This window comes from Triticum urartu, chromosome 5A (assembly GCF_056163025.1).
Source record: "Triticum urartu cultivar PI428250 chromosome 5A, HENAU_Tu73, whole genome shotgun sequence".
Taxonomy (NCBI): domain Eukaryota; kingdom Viridiplantae; phylum Streptophyta; class Magnoliopsida; order Poales; family Poaceae; genus Triticum; species Triticum urartu.
In genome coordinates, this window is record NC_141877.1 from 448,924,018 (window position 1) to 448,949,150 (window position 25,133).

Genomic DNA, 25,133 nt, shown 5'->3' on the forward strand with positions numbered 1-25,133 from the left:
TCATCTCTGGTAGTAAAACCGAATCAATGAGGGACTTCTACCTGTGTTTTCCTGCAATTCTCACAAACACATTAGTCCCTCAACTAGATTTGTCGTCAATACTCCAAAACCAACTAGGGGTGGCACTAGATGCACTTACAGGCATTAACATAAACATAAACATGCCCAAAAGAAAGAAGGAAAGTAAAAGGGAAAAAAGACCATGAAGTGGCAAGAAGCTCAAGTGTGTCGAGTCGAAGCCAGCTGTCGTGCATGAGTAGTCATCGCGTCCATGATAAGGACAAGCCGATAGTGATACCACTGTGTAGAAAGCGGGTGTCAGTGTTATAGGAACGCAAGGAATTTGAAGACAGAGTAAGCGGCCCATCACAGAAAAATCTGCTCAATAACCATCTTGTCCTGCGTCGTCCACAAAGTTCAAGTCAGCACCACGAACACAAGCCAGAAAAAGGCGTCTCCTCCTTTCGGTTCGTTTGGCACGAGTTTGGAGGAACCCAGCCATGTTAAAAGGCTTCCCGGTCAGGTCCCAGAGCCTGAGAGACAAAGCTCCAAAGTATCTTGCTATAATGCAAGAGAATAAGATATGAGTACCAGTCTTTGGAACCGCACGGAGGGGCATATTCCATCTCTGGAGCGATGCCACTAGGTCACCTCTATCTCAGATGGGGGGCAGTCTCGTAGTAGCTGACAAACAAAGATTTTTATCTTGAGAGGGAGGGGATGCTTTCGTAGAGGAAGGATCCAGGGCAGGAACGGTCTGCGGCACAAGGCATGGTAGGCGAAGCCAACCGAGAAAATCCCTCAGGTGGGCAGTCAGCACAACATGGTGTCCGGATAGTCCGTGAGCAATAGAGAGAGGGTAGCCAATAAGTTGGCCCACTCCTTCGCCTCCACATGGTCAAACGACCATAGGAACATTATGTTCCACTGGCCATCTTGAGCCATTGTGGAAACCAAAGTCAACGGATTTGAGCAAATAGCAAACACGTTTGGGAACTTTGTACACAATATAGACGCCTCCCACCCAACCAAGATAGGTCCCCTCTTCATTACCAACGGAAAGTGTAAGCCCAAGCTGGATCTCATGCTTGATTCGTTGGATGGATAGCCAGAACTGAGGGCCCTCTTGATGCTCATAGGCAAGTACGGGTCGGGCATGTAGGTACTTCGCTTGAAAAAGTTGAAGCCAAAGCCCGCTTCCCATGAAGGATCCGCTAGACTCACCTAAGCAGGATGGGGCCATTCATGCGGTAGGGCGCAAGGATGTCTGATGACCCACAAGTATAGGGGATCTATCGTAGTCCTTTCGATAAGTAAGAGTGTCGAATCCAACGAGGAGCAGAAGGAAATGATAAGCGGTTTCCAGCAAGGTATTCTCTGCAAGTACTGAAATAAGTGGTAACAGATAGTTTTGTGATAGGATAATTTGTAACGAGCAACAAGTAACAAAATTAAATAAAGTGCAGCAAGGTGACCAATCCTTTTGTAGCAAAGGACAAGCCTGGACAAACTCTTATATAGAGAAAAGCGCTCCCGAGGACATATGGGAATATCGTCGAGCTAGTTTTCATCACGCTCATATGATTCGCGTTCGGTACTTTGATAATTTGGTACGTTGATGGACCGGTGCTTGGGTGCCGTCCTTACTTGGACAAACATCCCACTTATGATTAACCTCTATTGCAAGCATCCGCAACTACAACAAAAGTATTAAGGTAAACCTAACCATAGCATGAAACATATGGATCCAAATCAGCCCCTTACGAAGCAACGCATAAACTAGGGTTTAAGCTTCTGTCACTCTAGCAACCCATCATCTACTTATTACTTCCCAGTGCCTTCCTCTAGGCCCAAATAATGGTGAAGTGTCATGTAGTCGACGTTCACATAACACCACTAGAGGAGAGACAACATACATCTCATCAAAATATCGAACGAATATCAAATTCACATGACTACTAATAGCAAGACTTCTCCCATGTCCTCAGGAACAAACGTAACTACTCCCAAAGCATAAACATGTTCATAATCAGAGGGGTATTAATATGCATATAGGATCTGAACATATGATCTTCCACCAAATAAACCAACTAGCATCAACTACAAGGAGTAATTAACACTACTAGCAACCCACAGGTACCAATCCCGGACTTGGAGACAAGAATTGGATACAAGAGATGAACTAGGGTTTTGAGAGGAGATGGTGCTGATGAAGATGTTGATGGAGATTGCCCTCTCCCGATGATAGGAGCGTTGGTGATGACGATGGCGATGATTTCCCCCTCCCGAAGGGAAGTTTCCCCGGCAAAACAGCTCCGTCAGAGCCCTAGATTGATTCCGCCAAGGTTCCGCCTCGTGGGGCGAAGTTTCGTCCGAGAAGATGGCTTCTTATTTTTTTCCATGGAAAGACTTCATATAGCAGAAGATGGCCACCGGAGGGCCACCAGGGGGCCCACGAGGTAGGGGGCGCACCCAGGGGGTAGGGCGCGCCCCCCACCCTCGTGGGCAGGGTGTGGCCCCCCTGGTGAACTTCTTCCGCTGAGTATTTTTTATATATTCTGAAAACGACTTCCGTGAAGTTTCAGGACTTTTGGAGCTGTGCAGAATAGGTCTCTAATATTTGCTCCTTTTCCAGCCCAGAATCCCAGCTGCCGGCATTCTCCCTCTTTAGGTAAACCTTGTAAAATAAGAGAGAATAGGCATAAGTATTGTGACATAATGTGTAATAACAACCCATAATGCAATAAATATCGATATAAAAGCATGATGCAAAATGGACATATCAATGTCAATCCCTTCCAGGTCCTTAGGTAGGGAGATATGAACCCACTCCACAATACGGTATTTCTATTGGCCATCGGTCGTCTACCAGAAGAAGCAGGAAAAGTCTTCAACAAAGGAGCTATGACCCCCTCTTGCAGTATATATAACCCCATCATATACATGGGAAGACTAGAAAGGTAGGAGTTGATAAGTAGGGTCATACTCCCTTTAGACATAGTATGCTCGCACCAAGGCTCTGAGACGCAACTCGTCCCATAAGCGGGTCGAACTCACTCAGGGGTATCTGCGAATCCGACAGCGGCATCCCTAAGTAAGCAATGAGAGAGGAGGATAACCTCTAGTTTAGGTTGCCCGCAATCCGCTGCCACTCATCATCCGAGTACCCAAAAACTATAACTGTGGTCTTGTCAAAGTTAATCTCCATACCGGACATGGCCTCGAAGCATAGGAGGAACTTGAGATTAACAATATCAAGATTTGAACCTCCTGCCATAATCATGGTATCATCCGCATGTTGCAGATGCGTGACACTCCCACAAGGTATTAAATGCCCAACCACACCAGTGATATGACCGACCATCCTAGCTTTATCCAGGATAGCCGCAAGGGCGTCAACCACAAGGTTAATGGGGAGGGGTGAAATCGGATCTCCTTGCCTCAACACTCGGGAAGACCTAGAAAAGGGGCATACCTCCCATTAATATTAATGGCGATGCTACCATACCGAACCAACCGCATGATCCACAAACACCACCGAGCATCGAACCCTCGTCACTCAGGAGCTAAGCAAAGAAAGGACGAATTGAGGTAATCGTAGGCCTTCTCGAAATCTAGGTTAAGAAAAACGCATGTATTTAGGCGTGTCCTAACCTGATGCACTATCTCTTGAAGCGCCAAAATGAATATGATGACCCTCTAGGAAAGCAGATTGGTATGGGTGAGAAACACGCCGCACCGCCGGGGCAAAGCGTGATGCAAATACCTCCGAGAAAATCCACTACAACCTATTAATAAGGGTAACTGGCTGAAAGTGTTGAATGTCCGTCACCCCGACTATTTTGGGGATCAGGGTAATGGCACCAAACTGAGCCAAGACATGTCAAGAGTCGTAGACTCCCAGTACATATAGAATTCCTTAAACATAGGCGTGACCAACGGTTGCAGCAACGATTAGAGCTTTTAAAAGAAGGCCACCAGTAAGCCATCGAGAATGGTGCCGAACTAGCCTTCATCCCAACAATGACCCACCCCACCTCCTTTGGCAAGAATGGCATAGTGAGGTTGCCATTCTCACTCCCAGATACTTTGGGCTCTGCTGGCCAACAATTCTCCTAGAGAAACCCCCGAACGGTGTTTCACCGTGAAGAGCTCCTTATTGGAGTAAATGTGGAACACGGTCTTCCCAGATTGCTCGAGGAGGACATCCCCGTCCCACAAACACGGGATAGAACACTTTTGCCGCCGCCCTTCCACAATGGCCTCAAAATAGGCAGTGTTGGCGTCCCCCTTCAAAAGCCTCCTCACCCTTGAAGATTGCCATAAGGGACGCTTCAACGGCGTAGCGCTGAAGCCACGTCAGCAAGCACATCCACTGACTTAATCTGATCGAAAAGGGGCCCCTTACGAGCCCGAAGCTCCGCACCAAGACTAGCTCTCCAGCTTCGCATAAACTGCCTAATCAATCTGGCACAGTGATGCCAAACATCAGCGGCAGAGAAAACCCTGGGGGGTGGCGACCGCCGCCTCCCACTTAAGTCGCACAACTTCCACAAAGCCTGGCTGATGAAGCCAGGAGGTGACATAGTGGAACCTCGTCCTCCTGGATAGCTTGCACCAGGCGGGAGGCGGAGGGCCGAGAGCCGTTGACGATACAGCCATGCCGGTGCTTTCACAGTTGTGAGGCCGTGATCATGATGATCGACGATAGGCCTCGGCGCTGAGCCAAGGAAGAGTCGATGGAAATAGCAATCCCGTTATAGAATAGCTTGAGTTAGGTTTCTTTTCAGGTGACCCATTGCTATGCTTGATTCTACGTTCCTTGTCATTATGTTCCAAACAAGAAACAGTTAACAACTAATAACAGTAGAGCACCATCGTTAAACAACAGTAGACGTGCGGTCCCGTGCCTACTTGAAGCCTGGGCGCTGCACCGCGCCATGTCCGGAGCATGCATGCAAAGTCTTGTGTAATTTGCAGAAGTTGCTGAAACTCGCTTGGCGGTCACATGACTCGCTCGTGGTCGTGCCAAAGCAGCATTCCTGCACGCACGAGATTCGATCTCTCAGCCTGTGTCGCGCGTGCGAGGCTAATCTAAGTAAGCCCCATCAAGATCCACCCAGAGTTAGCGGCCGTCACATGCGAGTATTTATGGCCTTGGTCGGCATTCTATAAGGTTTTGATCTGCCGATCCATCTCCTGTTCGCGTCACCTAACCCCTGGTCAAGCCTTGGGCGAATACATAAACACGGCGCCTCAGACTGCTGCCGATAGGTTTTTGTATCCGAAGTACGGTGTCCGAATCATCTGCCGGTTCCGAAGACAAGCCACGCGGGGACAAGATCGTTGTTGATTTATTTCTTTCACGAGTGCAATACTACTACCTGCGTGGTACGTACGTACTACTACTAGATCCAACTAGAAGGAAGATGGATGGCATGGCACCTCCATTACTTTGCATGATGCCTCCGTGGGCAGGCGCACGTCTGCCCCACGGGCACGAGAGGCGCGTGCATGGACGGATGGACCGGTCTCAAAGTTATTCTCCCGTATGGCTGGCTCGAGATGCGCACCAACTGCGACAGCGCGTCGGTCCAGCTTTGCTGGTAAATTCAGGAGGGGGCGGCGAAAGGAGGGGCATATTGCCGTGCACGCCACATCGCCGTGCTGGCTGATCGGAGAGAGCGTTGATGAGCAGGGCCAAAGCGAGCCGATGCGTCGACCCAAGCAAGTTGCTTGCCGATCGATGGATTTTAACATCCCCCCGGGCGGTGAGGGAATAATCGCACGCCGGGCCAGGCCGAAGCTCTACGCCTCCAACTGTAATTAATTGCGTTTCACCTCCTCGGTGGCTGGCTCTCCCGCGGTGGCAGCGCAGTGACACTGGGGTGATCTACCCATAGTTTAGCCGGGCCGGCCATGCCCGGCCAAAGACGCGCCAGTAAAAAGTGTAGAACGCAGCAGGGCGAGATGGGATCGCGCGCCGGCCGAGACTAGTCGCCGTCACGCCTTCGTCCCGGTCTTGGACGCGTCGTCCCCGCCACGCCACGGCACAGGCGAGCAAGCAGCTGGTGTTACTTACTGTGGTGCCGGTGGGTCTACGGGCGAGCAGGCTGGGCTAGGCTAAGCAGCGGCTGATCCGGCAGAGCGAATGTACGTATGTGGATTGCATCGGGGTTGTGTTCAGAGCGCGACGTACGGCGCGGGTCATGCATGTCGCCAGCCCGGTCAAACGAGTGTTTGTTTGATCGCCATGGGCCGTTGCAGCTTGACGCGTGAGCTCCGATACAAATGGTTTTGGGTCATCGCTCATCGGGGACCGACTATGGGGCTGTACGTGGACCACGAAAACCTTGAAAATTGGGGTGATTTTGGTGAAAGCATGCAAGGGCATCAGCATCTCCGCCGCTGGTTCAGGCCTTCGGGGTCGGACCCATGGGTCAGCCGGTTTACCGCGGACAAAATAACCGAAATGTCTAGCTAATTTCAAACATAATTTACCTTGGAGTAAACTTTCGAAGTGGTACACAAAATCTATCAACAACTCAAAAAATATAGTCAAGTCGAGTTGATATGTGCGCGTGCGTGCGTGCGTGCATGCATGTGTTGGGACTACTTGTTGAACGAGTGTTTCGACATATGTTTGGAGTAGAGCCAATTATTTTGCCTGTCTAGGCTGACTTAGCTTTCCTTAGTTACTCTTTCTACTACTCCCTCCGTCTAAAAATACCTGTCATCAAAATGGATAAAAGGAGATGTATATAGCGTCTAGATACATTTCCTTTTATCCATTTTGATGACAAGTATTTTCGGACCGAGGGAGTACTTTTTCTGGCCATTAGCTTTTTTAGATACTTTTTGCAAATTAATGACCTTTCTATAAATGAAAAATGCACGATGAACATTATTCAAACACAATCTTTTTTAAAATAATCAATGACCATTTTTCTAAAATACGCTGCATTTACATGTACATTTTTTGCAAACACATAATGCATATTTTTCAAATGAATTTTAAAAATTCATCATCTTTTTCCAATATTCAAATATTTCAATAACATTTTTAAGAGGATATTCCGAATTTAAATTTAAATTACATATATAAAATAAAACAGATCTTATTGGGCCGTGACTGTGCCTGGCCCAGTTACTACTTTGTGGGCCTTTGCCCGCCTATAGCAGCCATAGGATCGAGCCTGCTCAGTATCTCTAGCCCGCCAGTTCTGTACTAGCTTTAGATGTGGAAGTCTATATCAATACTTCAGCCGAGTACAATGGAAATTCAGACACAATTGACCATGCAACTCACTGCTCCATTTTTCAGTTTGTCCAACAATACAACAAGTATCCAGGAGCCCATCTTTATTATTTTTGTGTCGTAGCATCATTGCATTGCTTGGTAACAACCTTTTTTTATTATTGGTAACAACTTGCTTGTCTACAATCCGCCTCCGGAATGTATCCAGCAGACCCGGTGCCCCAATAATGATTTTCTACATAGTTAATATTTTAAGAAAATACTAAAAAACACATAATAAATACGAAATATATGTACCATTCCATGAGAACCCAAAACCAAATATAGTTTCGAACTCTTGAAAGAAGAAAATATAGTGATGATGGCTATCACAGGCCATATCAAAAGCTCAACATAAATTATGTTTCATAGAAGGAGTTTCCTTTTATTGTTGCAGGTCAATTCTTTATTTCATTTTTTAGAAATAAATACCGGAGTATATTAAGATTTTGCGTGGAAAGGCCAAAGGTCATATATCAAGTAGAGAAAACTCTTACATTAACTACAAATACATCCAAATCCTTGGGGGGGCCGAAGCCTTCTTCCTCCTGCATCCATATAAATATACCAGGGGATGTACCACCCTCCATAGGCCTCACGGACGAAACTAAGAAACAACGCGGGAACAACAACGTCATCAAGCAAAAAAGCGCGGCATATTCTGGTTAGAGAAATAGGTTAGCTTTGAATATTTTCAAAATTTGTGAAATTCAGAAAATATTCATGGGTTTATAACAACACATAGTTAAAAAAAATCAATTTTACTAAGAAAAATATTTAAATTCGAAAATTTACACGCGTTATTAAAAAGATCATGATTCTTTATGAAATCTAGGATTTATACAAAAAACAAAAAAAATAAGAAAATGTTCACAAATTTTATGAAATATTCATGAGTTCAACAAATCTTTGTGAATTTTAAAAAGTAAAAAGAAAGTATATTAAAAATAGCAAACGAAAAGAGGAAAATAAAAAAACTAGGAAAACCACCGAAGAATCCACGAAGAACACCGCCAGAAAATAAGTTCCTACAGAAAAACCATGGGAAAAAATACACCAGAATCCTGGGTCAAAATACCAACAAAATGAAAATTGATGAATAGATTGGCTCGCTGGGTGCTAGTAGTCGTCATTAGGTAGTCTGCAGAACTGGATGTAATTTTTATTTCTGGTGTTCTACCTTAATAGTTGATGAATAGATTGGAAGTTTTCTCGCAAAAAAAAAACCCAACCAAACGAAAATTGGCCTAGATGAGCAGTGCCATATCACTGATTGAGTGTGTGATTCGTACCAATACGGCACTATCCTTCGCTACGAGCGGTGAATAGAATATTCCATTAGATAGTGGCCACCTTAATTTGATCTCCCGATAGGTGACCCTCATCTTTTCTTGTACGTGCATGCATGCAAAATTAAGTTACCCTCTATGTAAGTATGAGCTATGAAATAAAATAATTGTTCTGTTAGTTTTTGCTGCTCGTTTTGATATTTGTTTAGATCCAAAAAGACATCTCTTTATCTTGTTAACTCAATTGATGATCCCTTTTAACTTTTTTTTTGTCATGCCAAGGTCTTTGAAACCGGATCTCATGCCGAATATTTTCGAAAATGTTAACGCCCACATGTGTGGGTGTTAGCCAACTCGTCCACACGTCTTCATTGCTGTCCAGCGCTTTTTGTACGAATCTTGGCATGAAAAAACTTAATTTGTGTGTCACGTAGGACAACTCGTGTGTGTGGCGTGTGAGGAAGTTCGCCCGCACGCCGTTTTCTCTCCGTCAAGTGTGGCGGGCGGGGTCACACTTGACGTCGATAACTGCCACACGTGTGGTGTATTGGGTGGTTGTGCCGCACGCCCTGTGTGGCACGGAGACGACCCCGCCCGCACGACCGCGTCCGGGCGCGCGCAGCCACGGACCGCATGTCCGGTGCAGCACGATCGCCCCACACGAGCACGTACGGGCGAGCGAGCACGCGGCCTGCACGACTCGTCTCGGCTGTCTCCCCTCCCCGCCTGCGAGCCACACGTCCCGTGTGTCACACGCCCTGCGTGTCAGTAACCACGCGTCCCTTCGCGATTGCCATGGTCCGGACCCTCTTCAGTTGCCATGTTGCCATGTTGCTGAACTACAGTTTGCCATGTTGCTGAACTACAGTTGCCATGTCGGACAACTACAGTTGCCATGGTTTCTCAACTGCAGTTGCCATCTTAGGTCAAGTGCCGGATGTCATTTTTGGGCAACTGCAGTTGTTGCCATGTATGGTCTGGTCTACTACAGTTACCATGATTTGAAAAACTTTAGGAATTGCCACCTACTAACACTGGACAGTCGCCATGTAGCACTAAAAAAACATGGCAAAAAGCATGTTTCGGATAAAGAGAGAGTTGCCATCTGCTTACAAGCACGCTAGAGGCAGTTGCCATGTACCCTGCAAAAACACATGGCAACTGATAGCTTTGGTGTGTGGGAGAGGAGACGGGCATGTGGGCGATGGTGGTATCTTTAGGAGTTGCCACATACTAACACTAGACAGTTGCCATGTAGCGCTACAAACAGACGTGGCAACAATAACATGTTCGGGTGAAAGAGAGTTGTCATCTGTTTACAATCACAAATAGGGCAGTTGCCATGTACCCCTCAAAAGACATGGCAAATGACAGCCTGGGTGTGGGAGAGTGGAAGAATGGGCAGTCGTGGGAGATGGCGAACAGAAATGGTGCGTGGCGTGCGGGCGCGACATCAGTTTCATCGCACGCCCCGACTGGCGAACCGTTGACCGCGGAGAGAAAACGGCATGCGCGCGAACTCCATCACACGCCACACACACGAGTTGTCCTACGTGGCACATAAATTCAGTCTTTTCATGCCAAGATTCGTGTAAAAAACGTTGGACGACAATGAAGGCGTGTGGACGAGTTGGTTAATGCCCACACGGGTGGGCGTTAACATTTCCGTATTTTTTTATTCTAGTAGTTACAAAATCATAGCCATTTTGTTACTAGGTTGCTTAGCAGGTTATTTAATGTCGGTCTCTGACTCGCTATGCTTGTAAGACTTGTAATTAACACTTCAATTGTCAGTACTAGTTTGTGAATAATATTATAATAACATACACATTATTATCTAATAACCATAAATTATTACCATCGTTAGGTGTAGTCATTTCCAGGTATAAGTTTTAAAAAGAAACTGATAACGTTTACACGTGTGGCATGTTAGACATCCGCTGTGTGGCGTAAACAAGAGGCGGTCTACATGGGTCATGTGTGGGCAAATATTAGAACTGCCCACACGTGTGGGTGCGGCTACTTCGTGTCACATGTCTAACAAGTACTACTCATTCTCACCCCGCGCGTGTGGCACGAAGCAAATATGCCCACACGTCCTGACGCAGCTACGTTAATTACCCGTGGGATGAAGATTTAGTTACCCCGGGGGATGGCAACTTTAGTTATCCGAGACGACAAATGTGGTTGTAAAAGCATGGCAACTCTATCTGTTTTGATTAACTATAGTTGACATGTCTAATTTATGGTAATTGCCGCGTGTAATCAAATCATAGTTGTCGTGTATGATTAACTACTTGCCACATGTGGTTAAACAATAATTGTCATGTGTGTTTACCTAGTTGCTACTGTGGACCAACCATAGTTGCCATGTATGTTTACCTGATTGCCACGTATGCACAACTGTGTTGCCATGTGTGATCCAACCATAGTTGCCATGTATGGTTAATCATAGTTGTCATACGTGTTTACCTGGTTGCCACATACGCGTAACGACAGTTGCCATCTATCCCCGTACGAGCGTCGTGTGGGCAAAGAGCAGTTCTCCCTCAGACGGACGAACTAGATGGTGACTGTGTGGGCGGGAACTGGTTCGCCCATATGACGCAACCAGCAACCGCGCGCCGCGGGTCATGTTGGCAAGCGCTCTAACGCCCACACAACATGCTACGCCTACGTGGCACCAAAATTCCAATAGGTTTCTTTAGGATTCGTGTAAAACAGCATCAACATGAATCAATGCGTGTAGGCAAAATGCAAACATGCCACACGTGTGGCTGTTATCATTTGGGTTAATAATTATTGAACTAAAAGTTCCAAGTCTGGACCTAGGTCAAAAACATGTTTAAAAAATCAATTGGCCGCTAAATTAAGCATACTATTATACATATAAATACTCTATTTGTTGATTTTGGGAGCTTTTCGGGTTGAGCTTTCGTAGCAAAAGTTGGAGGCCCTGCATGGCTCAACCTTCGGGCTTGGGCCGTGGTACTAGGCTCTCCGTGTCTAGGTTTAATCATGGTAATTGCTAAGACGATTCTTTTTTGAAATTGCTATAAGATGATACCAGCGACACTTTGTTAGGAGCTGGCGCTGATACAGAATTTCATCGGAATATAACAATTAACAACTATAAAAAAAATTGAATTCTGGACAAGACGAATTTAGATTTGAAGACGAATCGCTAATAAGATTAATAGCTTTGTGAGATGAATATCTTTTGAAAATGTAAATTTAGCGATTAATGTAGTGATTTCGTCATGATATATATGTGAAATTTATTTGTGCATGCAACCTCTCCCATACGAAGGAGCCCCATTGTGAGGGCACATCAATGAAAGACAAAAGTGCATACATATAGATTGTCTCAAACCATAAGACCTTTTTATCCTCGCGGTGACTATAAAACATCTTATACTAGTACAATATAGGAGTACTTGGAAGTTTACAGTCGACCGTGGTAGCCAGTATCATGACCGAGTGCATTGACGCGAACACGGCCAGAGTCATCGCCCGGCAGTCACGATAATAAGCAACCATCTCTTTCCTCCTCCACAACAAAAGCTCTTCTCCTCCCGTCGACAACACTGCCGGTCCACCTCATTTCCGACGGGGTCCACCTCATTTCCGACGGCCTCTAGGCCATGGAGGTGCGGAGGATCCCCCCCCCCCCCCCCCCCCAACTCTCCGGCGGCGGACGGGATCTTGTTCTTGTTAGAGTCAGCGTCTTGGTTGGGGCTGTGATGGCGACGATGTCCCTCAATAAGAATAATGTCTCCGACGTTCTATCCCCGTCTCGATGGTGTGTCTAGCATCGTCGGAGGGCGTGTGGAGGTTTATCTTCATCGGATCTCACGGGATTCGGTCCGTGCTCGTCTTTGGTGGATCTGTTTGGATCCAGTCTTGGTCAGTCTTCGTTTGGGTATATATAGGTTTGATCCTTCTGATCTACGATTATTTTTAGCGGCAATGGCTGCTACACTGGTGCGCTGGTCCTATGGGGCCTTAGCACGAGGACTTACCGACTGTCTACTACAACAAGGTTTGCCCGGGTCCGCTGAGGGAGGGACAATGATGGCAGCGCCTTCGGCTCGCTCCACTGCTTGTAGTCGTCGCTAGGTGATCCACGGACATTGTTGTAATTTTTATTACCTCTATTCTTCTTTGTACTGCCATGATTAAAAACGAATAGATTGAAAGTTTCTTGAAAAAAAAATATCTCAACCCAGAAAAAACAAAAGATGGGCGGGTTCTTGTCAGCCGGCGTCAATCTTTTAAAAACCAGCAGGCCTGCCGTTCCGGCCCGGTCCGGCGCAGCCGCGGCCGTCACGTGGAAACAAAACGTACCGCTCGGCCCCAGACCCCTCCCCTCCGAAGTCTCCGTCCACCGCAAGCCTCGCTCCGCCCGCCACGGCACGGACGGACGGGGACTCGCCGGACAGACGCGGCCAGCGACAAACCACTCCTGTATAGTGGCACTGTGCCATCTGCTCCTCCCACCACGGCACCACCGCACCCCTGACCGTAATAATCAATCACCGCAGGGAGGAGTCGGTGCAACCGAAACGTCACGACGACGGCAGGTAGGTGACCCGGTCATCATCATCATCCCGACTTCCCGGTTCGGTAGATTATATCATGGCGAATGCGCGCCATGTGAGCTGCCACCGTAGCTACTGTACTAGCTAGCCAGCCATCGGGCGGAAGCAACCGACCCGTTTCGACACTCGCGAGAGTACATAGTCGGCAGCGGCGGCCACGAGGCGGAACATTCCCAGTTTCCCAGGCTCCAACAACAAGAAGAAGAAGCGCGGGCCGTTCTGCTGCAGGTCCTGTGATGCAGGCGCCCGCCGGGAGAACGTGGTCGCCGATGGCGACGGAGGCCAACCCCTACGCCATGCCGGCGCCGGCGCAGAAGAGTACGTGCGCGCCGCGCGGCGGCGGAGCTCACCGACCTAATAGTAAATTGTGAATTTGTTACTGTCTATCTGGCCGCTGATGGAAACGAACTCTGTTGTCGCGCTACGCTACGCAGGCACCAAGGAGACGGTGAAGAACGCGCTGTCGCTGTGGGGGCGGAAGGTCGGCGAGGCGGGCAGGAAGGCCGAGGACCTGTCGCGCAACACATGGCAGCACCGTGAGTGCTAAACTCATCACCAGAATGAATTTATTATGTTCTTGGATTAATACATGCCTTGATCGATCTGCTGCAGTTCGGACGGCGCCTAGCATGACGGAGGCGGCCGTGGGGAGGATCGCGCAGGGGACCAAGGTGCTGGCGGAGGGCGGCCACGAGAGGATCTTCCGGCAGGCCTTCAGCGCCCCGCCGGACGAGCAGCTCCGCAAGTCCTACGCCTGCTACCTCTCCACGTCCGCCGGCCCGGTCATGGGGGTCATGTACCTCTCCACCGCCCGGGTCGCCTTCTGCAGCGACACCCCGCTCTCCTACGAGGCCCACGCCGGCGACAACACGGAATGGAGCTACTACAAGGTACGTACGCTCCAGTTTTTGCTCTGGTCTGGTTATTAAGATGTGGTTTTGTGACAAGTTTAATCGTGGATGAACTGAACGCCGGTGACGCAGGTGGCGATTCCTCTGCACCGGCTGAGGGCGGCCATCCCGTCGGCCAGCAAGGTCAAGCCGGCGGAGAAGTTCATCCAGCTCGTGTCGGTGGAGAACCACGAGTTCTGGCTGATGGGCTTCGTCAACTACAGCAGCGCCGTCGTGCACTTGCAAGAAGCTCTCAGCGGCTTCCACAACCTGCAAGCGTGACGACGACGACCCGCATCGCGCACGCCTTTGGTCTGTCTGTGGTACTGGTGTTTTCGCCAATCGTCGGGCGTGGGAGTGTTTCTGCAGTTCCTACTGCTTTCATTTTTTTTGGGTGTTGCAGAGGAGCCGAGTCATTGCAGTATGCTGTTTACTAAGAGCATTCACATGATCGTGACATTATTATTTGCGCTGAAGATCGTATTGTTTTTAACACAGTACAGACGCAAACGCTCATATATGCACGCATACACTCATCCTATATGAATGGATACGTGCACATCCTACTCCTATGAACACCTTCAAAAGACTGAGCCGGCATATCATTTTGAGATTTTACGGATAAATGCGAGCATCAGAATTTGAACTTTGGTGGGCTGGGAATACCACTATCCTACTAACCATCTAACCACAAATTGATTTGCATCGTGACAATATTGATGCGAATAAATTTTTTAAAATCACTATATCCATGTAATGTCCTTCCCAGACAACTTTCTTTTGAGAATTATTAGTGAAAAATTACATGGTTAGGAGAACTTGTATGTTTCGTCCTACGAAAGAGGCCCACCTGTGTCAACAATGGCCAATGGGGTCCATCCCAAAGCACCAGGATGCCCCCACGGGTGAAAAAGGCCCGCCTTGATGTGTCAACAATGGCTAATGGGGTTCATCCCAAAGCATCGGGATGCCGCCACGGGTGCCATTGGCCGGCCGTTGCGCAAAACTCCGTAGTCATAATCTCTGAGTTTTGCCTTTTAGCAACGGTGTATATTAGGAAGACCGACACAAGCGTCAAGTTCACCATGACGTATGAGCGAACCTCTTCTACAAGAGAAGATTCCTTTTTGGCCAAGCTCATCACGCAAAAGCCTTTTGATAAGGTGATGTGGGTTGCTATGTGTGATTTTAGACAAATATACCGTAGACAAAAGCAAGCGAAACATGGACAGTAGCCCTCGGAGGCCCCGTGCTTTCAAGTTTGAAAACTTCTGGGCCTCCATCATGGGCATCAGCGATATGGTGCTTAAAGCTTGGAATGAGCATGCAACGGACACTGAGCCCGACCAAGTCTTGTTCCACAAGTTTAAGAAAACCGGGTTGATGCTCTCGGAATGGAGTAGAGGTATTGACGCTCAAAAGTGACACACTCATAAAATTAGCTTAAGCCATGTCAAGATTAATTCAAATTTATGATTGGAAGTCACTTCGGATGTCTCTCTTTGAGAAGATCAAGATGGATATGAAGATGGTCTAAAACGGAGCTCAGATGCAAAAGTTATGACAAGTTCAGAGATGCTCATGTTGACACCAGATTAAAGAATGGCATGAAACTCAATTAATATGGCCTCTGATGGAAAACGTTTCAACATGAAAGTTGTGCGTCTCGTAAAAAAATGTTGATTTTGATATAAAAATCATTTTAATCCAAGGTCGTATGCAACCTATGAAGGCAAATAAAATTTAGAAACAAAAGCTGCACAGTTATTTCGGACCGACCGAGTTGATTTGACTCAGTGAGACCGAGTTGACTAGGTAATTCCGAGTCAAACCACTCGGAAATTGGATAACCCACAAGTATACGGGATCAATCGTAGTCCTTTCGCTAAGTAAGAGTGTCGATCCCAACGAGGAGCAGAAGGAAATGACAAGTAGTTCTCAGTAAGGTATTCTCTGCAAGCACTGAAATTATAAGTAACGAGTGGTTTGATAGCAAGATAATTTGAAACGAACAAGTAATGGTAACGGTAACAAAAGTGCAGCAAGGTAGCACAATCCTTTTGAGGCAAAGGACAGGTCAAAACGGTCTCTTATGATAAGCAAAACGTTCTTGAGGGTACACGGGAATTTCATCTAGTCACTTTCATCATGTTGGTTTGATTTGTATTCGCTACTTTGATAATTTGATATATGGGTGGACCAGTGCTTAGGTGTTATTCTTACTTAAACAAACCTCCTACTTATGATTAACCCCCTCGCAAGCATCCGTAACTACGAGAAAATTATTAAGATAAAATCTAACCATAGCATTAAACTTTTGGATCCAAATCAGTCCCTTACAAAGTAGCGTATAAACTAGGGTTTAAGCTTCTGTCACTCTCGCAACCCATCATGTGATAACTACTCCACAATGCATTCCCTTAGGCCCAAATATGATGAAGTTCGTTGTAGTCGACGTTCACATGACACCACTAAGGGAATCACAACACACATACCATCAAAATATCGAACAAATAACAAATTCACATGATCACTTGCAACAAGATTTCTCCCATGACCTCAAGAACAAAACTAACTACTCACATATGATAATCATGCTCAAGATCATACGGACATTAAATAGCATAATGGATCTGAACATATAATCTTCCACCAAATAAACCATATAGTAATCAACTACAAGACGTAATTAACAGTACTAGTCACCCACCAGCACCAATCTAAGGTTCCAGTAGAAAGATTGAACACAAGAGATGAACTAGGGTTTGAGAGGAGATGGTGCTGTTGAAGATGTTGATGGAGATTGCCCTCCCCAAGATGGGAGATTTGTCGGTGATGATGATGACGATGATTTCCCTCTCCGGGAGGGAAGTTCCACCGGCGGAATCGCTTCGCCGGAGGGCAAAAGTGCTCCTGCCCAAGTTCTGCCTCGAGACGGCGGTGCTTCATCCCGAAAGTCTTATCCTTGTTTTTATAGGTCAAAATGACTTATATACCAAAAGAGGGGCACCGAAGATGGGCCAAGGAGAGCACAACCCACCAGGGCGTGCCTGGGCAACCTGGCACGCCCATGTGGGTTGTGCCCACCTGGTGTGCCCTATCTGGTACTTATTAGCTCCGGTATTTCTTATATATTCCATAAAAATTCTCCGTGAAGTTTCAGCTCATTTGGAGTTCTGCAGAATAGGTAGCATGACGTAGCTTTTTCAGGTCCAGAATTCCAACTGCCGGTATTCTCCCTCTTTGTGTGAACCTTGCATATTATGAGAGAAAAGGCATTAGAATTACTCCAAAAAGCATTATTATGCATAAAAACATTATAAATAACAGTAGGTAATCATGATGCAAAATGCACGTATCAAAATTCTAAGTGAGATACAGAAGATTATAGAAGGTTGGCCACATTCACTGGTACTTATTTGCTCCAATAATTCGTATATATTGCATAAAAATTCTTCATGAAGTTTCAGCTCATTTGGAGTTGTGCAGAATAGGTAGCCTGACGTAGATTTTTCAGATCCAGAATTCCAGCTGCCGGTATTCTAACTCTTTGTGTGAACCTTGCATATTATGAGAGAAAAGGCATTTGAATTACTCTAAAATGCATTATTATGCATAAAAACATTATAAATAACAGTAGGTAATCATGATGTAAAATCGACGTATCAATTCCCCCAAGCTTAGACCTCGCTTGTCCTCAAGCGAAAACCAAAATCGAAAAATATGTCCACATGCTTAGAGAGAGAGAGAGGTCGATAAAAACAAAATACGGACATAGAAGCATCATGTAAATTATTATAACAGCAACAACCTTTATCGTAGAGCTTTTATCACAAATAAATTTTATCATAAACTTCTCATGAATAAGTAACAATTCATCTCAACATCGAAGTATAAAGCATAAACTCTATTAGAAACCAACAAACTATGTTCTTAGTCAACTTTGCAACTACAATTCATTATCTTTTCACGAAGGGTCACGTATTGGAGCCTTTTGGCAAGTCCACATACTCAACCATCATATAGTCTTCTACAATTGCTAACACTCACCGCATACACATGAGCAAAAAGTTTCAACCAGACACATAGAAATATAGGGGCTTATAGATTTCGCCACCCAACATACTCACCTCAAGGGTGATGTCAATAATAATAATTCATGCTACCCATATCCAACTAGATATATGTGCCTAGATCTTTCCTCACCACGTGATGCTTGCCAAAGGAGAAAAAATAGAAGGGAATAGAGAGAAAACTTTGACTCTTGCATAAAAGTAAAAGATAGGCCCTTCGCTTTTTGTTTGTATGCTCAATCTCGTATAAAAGTAAGCATTGACTCTTGCATAAAAGGGAAGCAGAGGTTGCCATGCGCTTTTTGTTTGTATGCTCAATCTGGTAGTGCAAAAGAGCATCACGTTATATTGCCCCTTATGATAGCAACCTTTATTATGCAGTCTGTCACTTTTATTCTTTGCCATCACAAGTTCGTACAACGCTCAATTTTCTCTTACACTAAACGATCCAACACTTTTAGAAGCAATTTTTATTGACTTATTGCACCAATGACAACTTACTTGAAGGATCTTACTCAATCCATAGGTAGGTATGGTGGACTCTCAAAATAAGATTTGGGTTTAAGGGTTTTTGGATGCACAAGTAGTATCTCTACTTAGTGCGGAATTTTTTGGCTAGCAAAGATGGGGGGCAAGCACCACATGTTAAAGGATCTATGACAATATAACTTCTATGTGAATATGAACAAATATAAATCATTACGTTGTCTTCCTTGTCCAACGTCAACAATTTTGGCATATAATATTTTGATGGGGGATCACAATCACAAAAGATGTCTAGGATAGTGTATTTGCATGTGAATCTTCTCTTCCCTTATTAATTCTTTCATGAATTGCATCATTGACCAATGATATGTTTGTAAATCTCCAATAATTTTTTCTACTTATACTCTTCCTTATGTGATGTCACTACTTACCATAAGATTAGTATATGATCTTTTTCATTTATTTCCTTTCTTTTTATTGAACATGAAAGTAAGAGAACAAAACTTCAAACAAAACTTTATTATATATCTCGCACACGATCACAAGGATAGATCACTAAGCAAACACTCGAAAGGAAAGGATGGAACTAAACTTTTATTCATCTATAGCAAAATATAACTATGGATCGAACTAAGATAAGTAAAGGCAAAAGATTGTGGAGGTGATACGATATTGGGGCACCTCCCCCAAGATTGGCACAAGCCAAGGGGAGTGCCCATACCCGATACTCAATTTTCCTTTGGTGATGAAGAAGGAGGTGGTGATGATTGAGCGGTAGAAATCTTATCCTCAGGTTTCCATGGCAAGGGCTCACCATCATAAGAGGAGGAGTGAGTCTCGCGGGTCCTGCAACTGGCAGCCAAACTCATACCTTTAAACCTTGCCTCATATTCAAAGACTTGGTTTTAAAGATCGTAAATATGGCTTTGGAGAAAGTTGAGTTGCTCGTTGAGGGTGAAGACGATGTCCTTCATGCACTTGCCATCCACCTTGAGATCACGGGTATAGTCCGCGATCATGAGGTGATTAGTATTGAGTCCACGTTCCACCATCCCCTTGCACCGGAAGACCTCCTGCTCCATAGCTTCAAGCCTAGCCTCCACGGATCCCGTCCCTTTGGGGCCTTGCACATCATGGATGTGGAGCACCCCCTCACGCATCTCGATAGCTTGAGGGTGCTGCATCACCTCCCGCAAATATGGGTTGATGACGTTCTCGAAGAACTTGTCCTTGGAGGAGCTCGAAGCGGCCATGGTGAATTAGATCTGTCAGAAAACGGCAAGGAAAAGAAAATAGAAGATTTCTCCATGATACAGTGATTAATAGGTTCGGGGGTATATAAAGATTTTTTATCTTGGGAAACAAGCAAACAGAAGAAAAAGGGAGTACGGAAGGTACCCGAGGTGGGCACAACCCACCTGGGCGTGCCTGGCAAGCCAGGTGCTCCCTGGTGTCTTGTACCCACCAGGGGTGCCTTCCTAGTTGTTTCTTATTTTCCTAATTTTTATTTTATTCCAAAACTGACATGAAATATTTTTGCGGATTTTTTGGAGTCTATTTTATTACCGTATCACATACCTCCTCTTTTTTCACGATTCTAGAGTGTTCCGGAAGGTTTCCTTTATGTGTTCTACTAGTGTCATAGTTTGGATAATATTGCTTTCAACGTTAATGGGCGTACCTAAGATATAATGTTTTATTATTTGCCCATTGACAACCTTCGGGTTGGTACCTTTAGCATTATTTGTTTTTATGGCTCCAGATCGATAAACCTCCTCGATAACATAGGGTCCTTCCCTTTTGGAGAGGATTTTTCCTGCAAAGAATCTGAAACAAGAGTATTACAAAAGAACATATTCTCCAACTTTAAACTCACACTTTTGGATTCTCTTATCATGCCATCTTTTAACTTTTTCTTTAAATAATTTGGCATTTTCATAAGCTTGGGTTCTCCATTCATCTAGTGAGCTAATATCAAATAACCTCTTTTCATTGGCAAGTTTGAAATCATTGTTGAGCTCTTTAGTTGCCCAATATGCTTTGTGTTATAACTCAAAAGGCAAATGACAAGCTTTTCCATAAACCATTTTATAAGGAGACATATCCATATAAATTTTATATGCTGTTCTATAAGCCCAAAATGCATCATCTAATTTCTCAGACCAATTCTTTCGAGACCTATTGACAGTTTTTTTGTAATATTAATTTTATTTCTCTATTGCTAAGTTCAACTTGACCACTCGACTGAGGATGATAATTAAGGTGATGCTATTCTATGGTTAACATCATAATTAGCAAGCATTTTACGGAAAGAACCATGAATAAAGTGTGAACCACCATCAGTCATTAAATATCTAGGGACTCCAAACCTTGGGAAAATAACTTCCCTAATAATTTTAATAGAGGTGTTGTGATCAGCACTACTAGTTGGAATAGCTTCTACCCACTTAGTAACATAATCAACAGCAACCAAAATATGTGTATAGCCATTAGAGGAAGGAAAAGGTCCCATGTAAGCAAAACCCCAAACATCAAATGGTTCACCAACAAGTGAATTTCATAGGCATTTCTTGACGCTTACCAATATTTCCAATTCTTTGACATTCATCACAAGATAAAACAAACTTACGGGCATCCTTGAAGAGAGTAGGCCAATGAAAACCAGATTGCAATACCTTGTGAGCAGTTCTATCTCTCGCATGATGCCCTCCATAAGCTTCGGAGTGACATTTCCGTCGGATTTGTCCTTGTTCATGCTCAGGTACACAACATCTAATAATACCATCTACTCCTTTATAAAGATGTGGGTCATCCCAAAAGTAATGTCTTAAATCATAGAAGATTTTTTTTCTTTTGTTGGTATGTGAAACTAGGTGGTATGTATTTAGCTACTATATAATTAGCATAGTCAGCATACCAAGGAGTGTTATGAGAAACATTTATTGCAGCTAATTGTTCATCAGGAAAACTATCATTAATAGGTTTTGGGTCATCAAGAATATTTTCTAACCTAGACAATTTATCAGCCACGACGTTCTCAGCTCCTTTTCTATCAGTGATATGTAAGTCAAATTCTTGTAACAAAAGAACCCACCTAACGAGTCTAGGTTTAGCATCTTTCTTTTACATAAGATATTTTATAGCATCATGATTGGTGTGAACAATCACCTTAGAATCAACAATGTAAGATCTAAATTTATCACAGCCAAACACCACTTCTAAAAGTTCTTTCTACGTAGTAGCATAATTGCGTTGGGCATTGTCTAGAGTTTTACTAGCATAATGAATAATATTTAATTTCTTATCAACTCTTTGTCCTAGAACAGCTCCAACAACATAATCACTAGCATCACACATAATTTCAAAAGGTAAGTTCCAATCAGGTGGTTGAACAATAGGTGAAGAAATTAAGGCTTTCTAAGTGTTTCAAAGGCTTCTACACAATCATCATCAAGAGAAATGGAATATCCTTTTGTAAAAGATTTGTAAGAGGCCTAGAAATTTTAGAGAAGTCTTTAATAAATCTCCTATAGAAACCAACATGACCGAGGAAACTATGAATACCTTTGATATCTTTAGGACATGGCATTTTCTCAATTGCATCAACTTTAGCTTTATCCACCTCAATACCCCGTTTAGAAATTTTATGCCCCCAAAACAATACATTAATTAACCATAAAGTAGAACTTCTCCCAATTCAGGAAAAGATTATTTTGCTCACATCTTTGCAAAACTCGATCAAGGTTGTTTAAGCAATCATCAAAAGAAGTCCCGTAAACGGAAAAATCATCCATGAAAATCTCAACAATCTTTTCACAAAAACCAGAGAATTGAAGGAAATATGCCCTAGAGACAATAATAAAGTTGTTATTTATATTTCCTTATATCATGATAAATGTTTATTATTCATGCTAGAATTGTATTAACCGGAAACTTAGTACATGTGTGAATACATAGACAAACAGAGTGTCACTAGTATGCCTGTACTTGACTAGCTAGTTAATCAAAGATGGTTAAGTTTCCTAACCATAGACATGAGTTGTCATTTGATGAACGGGATCACATCATTAGAGAATGATGTGATTGACTTGACCCATCCGTTAGCTTAGCAGTATGATAGTTGAGTTTGTTGCTATTGCTTTCTTCATAACTTATACATATTCCTATGACTATGTGTAAGGGCATATTCATCCCTAAGGTGTTTGTCGGCGTTCTGGGAACGGGGGTCCCCAGACTTGCCTGCCTGCGGCCTGCGGCGTGGCTCAAGCGGGGCCCAACGTGCCCCATCTTCATCAGCTCAAGCTCAAAGACCCTCGTGAGGGGCCAAGCCTCGCGGGGCGGACGACAGGAAGCTTCCTCAGAGGCAGCCTCATCAGGCAGGCTCGCGAGGAGGCGGAGAGATCAAGGCAAGGGTACCTCGCGAGGAACCCGTGACGCAAGCCATGACGATCGAGACCAGGCGGGCGCCGGCCTGCGCAGTGTCCTTATTTCCCCTTTGGTGCAAAGGGGGCAAGCACAGGCCAAGGCATTAGGCAAAGGTTACCATTCCGGTGCAACGAGACCAAGACCAGCCGGACGGCAGGACGGAGGTCACCGTGGAGCCCAAGACGGCGTCATCGCCAATGCTTTTGGTAGTCGAAGACCACTGAGGGAGTCCTGGATTAGGGGGTGTTCGGGTAGCCGGACTATACCTTCAGCCGGACTCCTGGACTATGAAGATACAAGATTGAAGACTTCGTCCCGTGTCCGGATGTGACTTTCCTTGGCGTGGAAGGCAAGCTTGGTGATGCGGATATTCAAGATCTCCTACCATTGTAACCGACTCTGTGTAACCCTAACCCTATCCGGTGTCTATATAAACCGGAGGGTTGTAGTCCGTAGGCAATCAACTCCATACACAACAATCATACCATAGGCTAGCTTCTAGGGTTTAGCCTCCTTGATCTCGTGGTAGATCTACTCTTGTACTACCCATATCATCAATATTAATCAAGCAGGAGTAGGGTATTACCTCCATCGAGAGGGCCCGAACCTGGGTAAAACAAAGTGTTCTCTGCCTCCTGTTACCATCCGGCCTAGACGCACAGTTCGGGACCCCCTACCCGAGATCCGCCGGTTTTGACACCGACATTGGTGCTTTCATTGAGAGTTCCTCTGTGTCGTTGCTTTTAGGCCCGATGGCTCCTTAGATCATCAACAACGATGCAGTCCAGGGTGAGACTTTTCTCCCCGAACAGATCTTCTTCTTCGGCGGCTTCGCACTACGGGCCAATCCGCTTGGCCACCTTGAGCAGATCGAAAGCTACGCCCCTGGCCATCAGGTCAGGTTTGGAAGCCTAAACTACACGGCTGACATCTGCGGGGACTTGATCTTCGACGGATTCGAGCCACAGCCAAGCGCGCCGCACTGTCTCGATGGGCATGATATAGCTCTGCCACCGAACGGCGCCTTGGAGGCCGCACATGCATCAGTTCCGACCATTGATTCGGAGCCTACTGCACCGATCGAGGATCAGCAGTTAGACGCTGCCTCAGGGGCTGCGATCTCAGAGGCGATTGAGCCGAACTCCAGCCCCGCACTCCGCATGGCCCATGACTCCGAGGATCCGAATTCCTCTCCGAGCTCCGAGCCCCCCGCGCCCCTGCCGATCGAATCCGATTGGGCGCCGATCATGGAGTTCACTGCCGCGGACATCTTTCAGCACTCGCCCTTCGGCGACATCCTGAATTCTCTAAAGTCTCTCTCTTTATCAGGAGAGCCCTGGCCGGACTATGGTCAGCAAGGTTGGGATACGGACGACGAAAAAATTCAAAGCCCACCCACCACCCACTTCGTAGCCACTGTCGACGACTTAACCGACACGCTTGACTTCGATTCCGAAGACATCGACGGCATGGACGACGATGCAGGAGACGAACAAGAACCAGCACCTGTAGGGCGCTGGAAGGCCACCTCGTCATATGACATATATATGGTGGATACTCCAAAAGATGGAGATGGCGATGGAACAGTGGGGGATGACGCCCCCAAGAAACAGCAAAAGCGCCGGCGTCAGCGGCGCCGCTCTAAATCCCGCCAAAGCAAAAACGGTGATTCCGGCATGGGAGATAATACTACCCCGGATAGCGCCGAAGAACACCCACCTCACCAAAATTCGGCACAGGAAGATGGAGAAACCAGCCCTCATGAAAGAGTGGCAGACCGAGAGGTCGAGGATGATAACTATACGCCTCCCTCCGAAGACGAGGCTAGCCTCGATGACGACGAATTCGTCATACCATCAGACCCCGCCGAACAAGAGCATTTTAAACGCAGGCTTTTAGCTACGGCAAGCAGCCTCAAGAAAAAGCAGCAACAACTTAGAGCTGCCCAAGAATTGCTAGCTGACAGATGGACTGAAGACCTTGCGGCCGAAGAGTACAAACTCGAATGCCCCTCCAAGAGTTACCCGAAGTGCAGGCCACTACCCCGATCAGAGGAGGAAGCACCTACATCA

The 25,133-nt window shown here is 45.6% G+C and overlaps 1 protein-coding gene across 1 annotated transcript; it reads left to right on the forward strand.

Moving 5' to 3' along the window:
• Window positions 1-13,132: 13,132 nt before the first annotated feature.
• Window positions 13,133-14,523, forward strand: LOC125556195 (GLABRA2 expression modulator-like). Its single transcript, XM_048718976.2, has 4 exons — window positions 13,133-13,505; window positions 13,622-13,723; window positions 13,800-14,077; window positions 14,171-14,523. Exons 1-4 carry the CDS (start codon window positions 13,424-13,426, stop codon window positions 14,357-14,359), a joined length of 651 nt encoding a protein of 216 aa, XP_048574933.1. The 5' UTR covers window positions 13,133-13,423; the 3' UTR covers window positions 14,360-14,523.
• The last annotated feature ends 10,610 nt before the right edge of the window (window positions 14,524-25,133 follow it).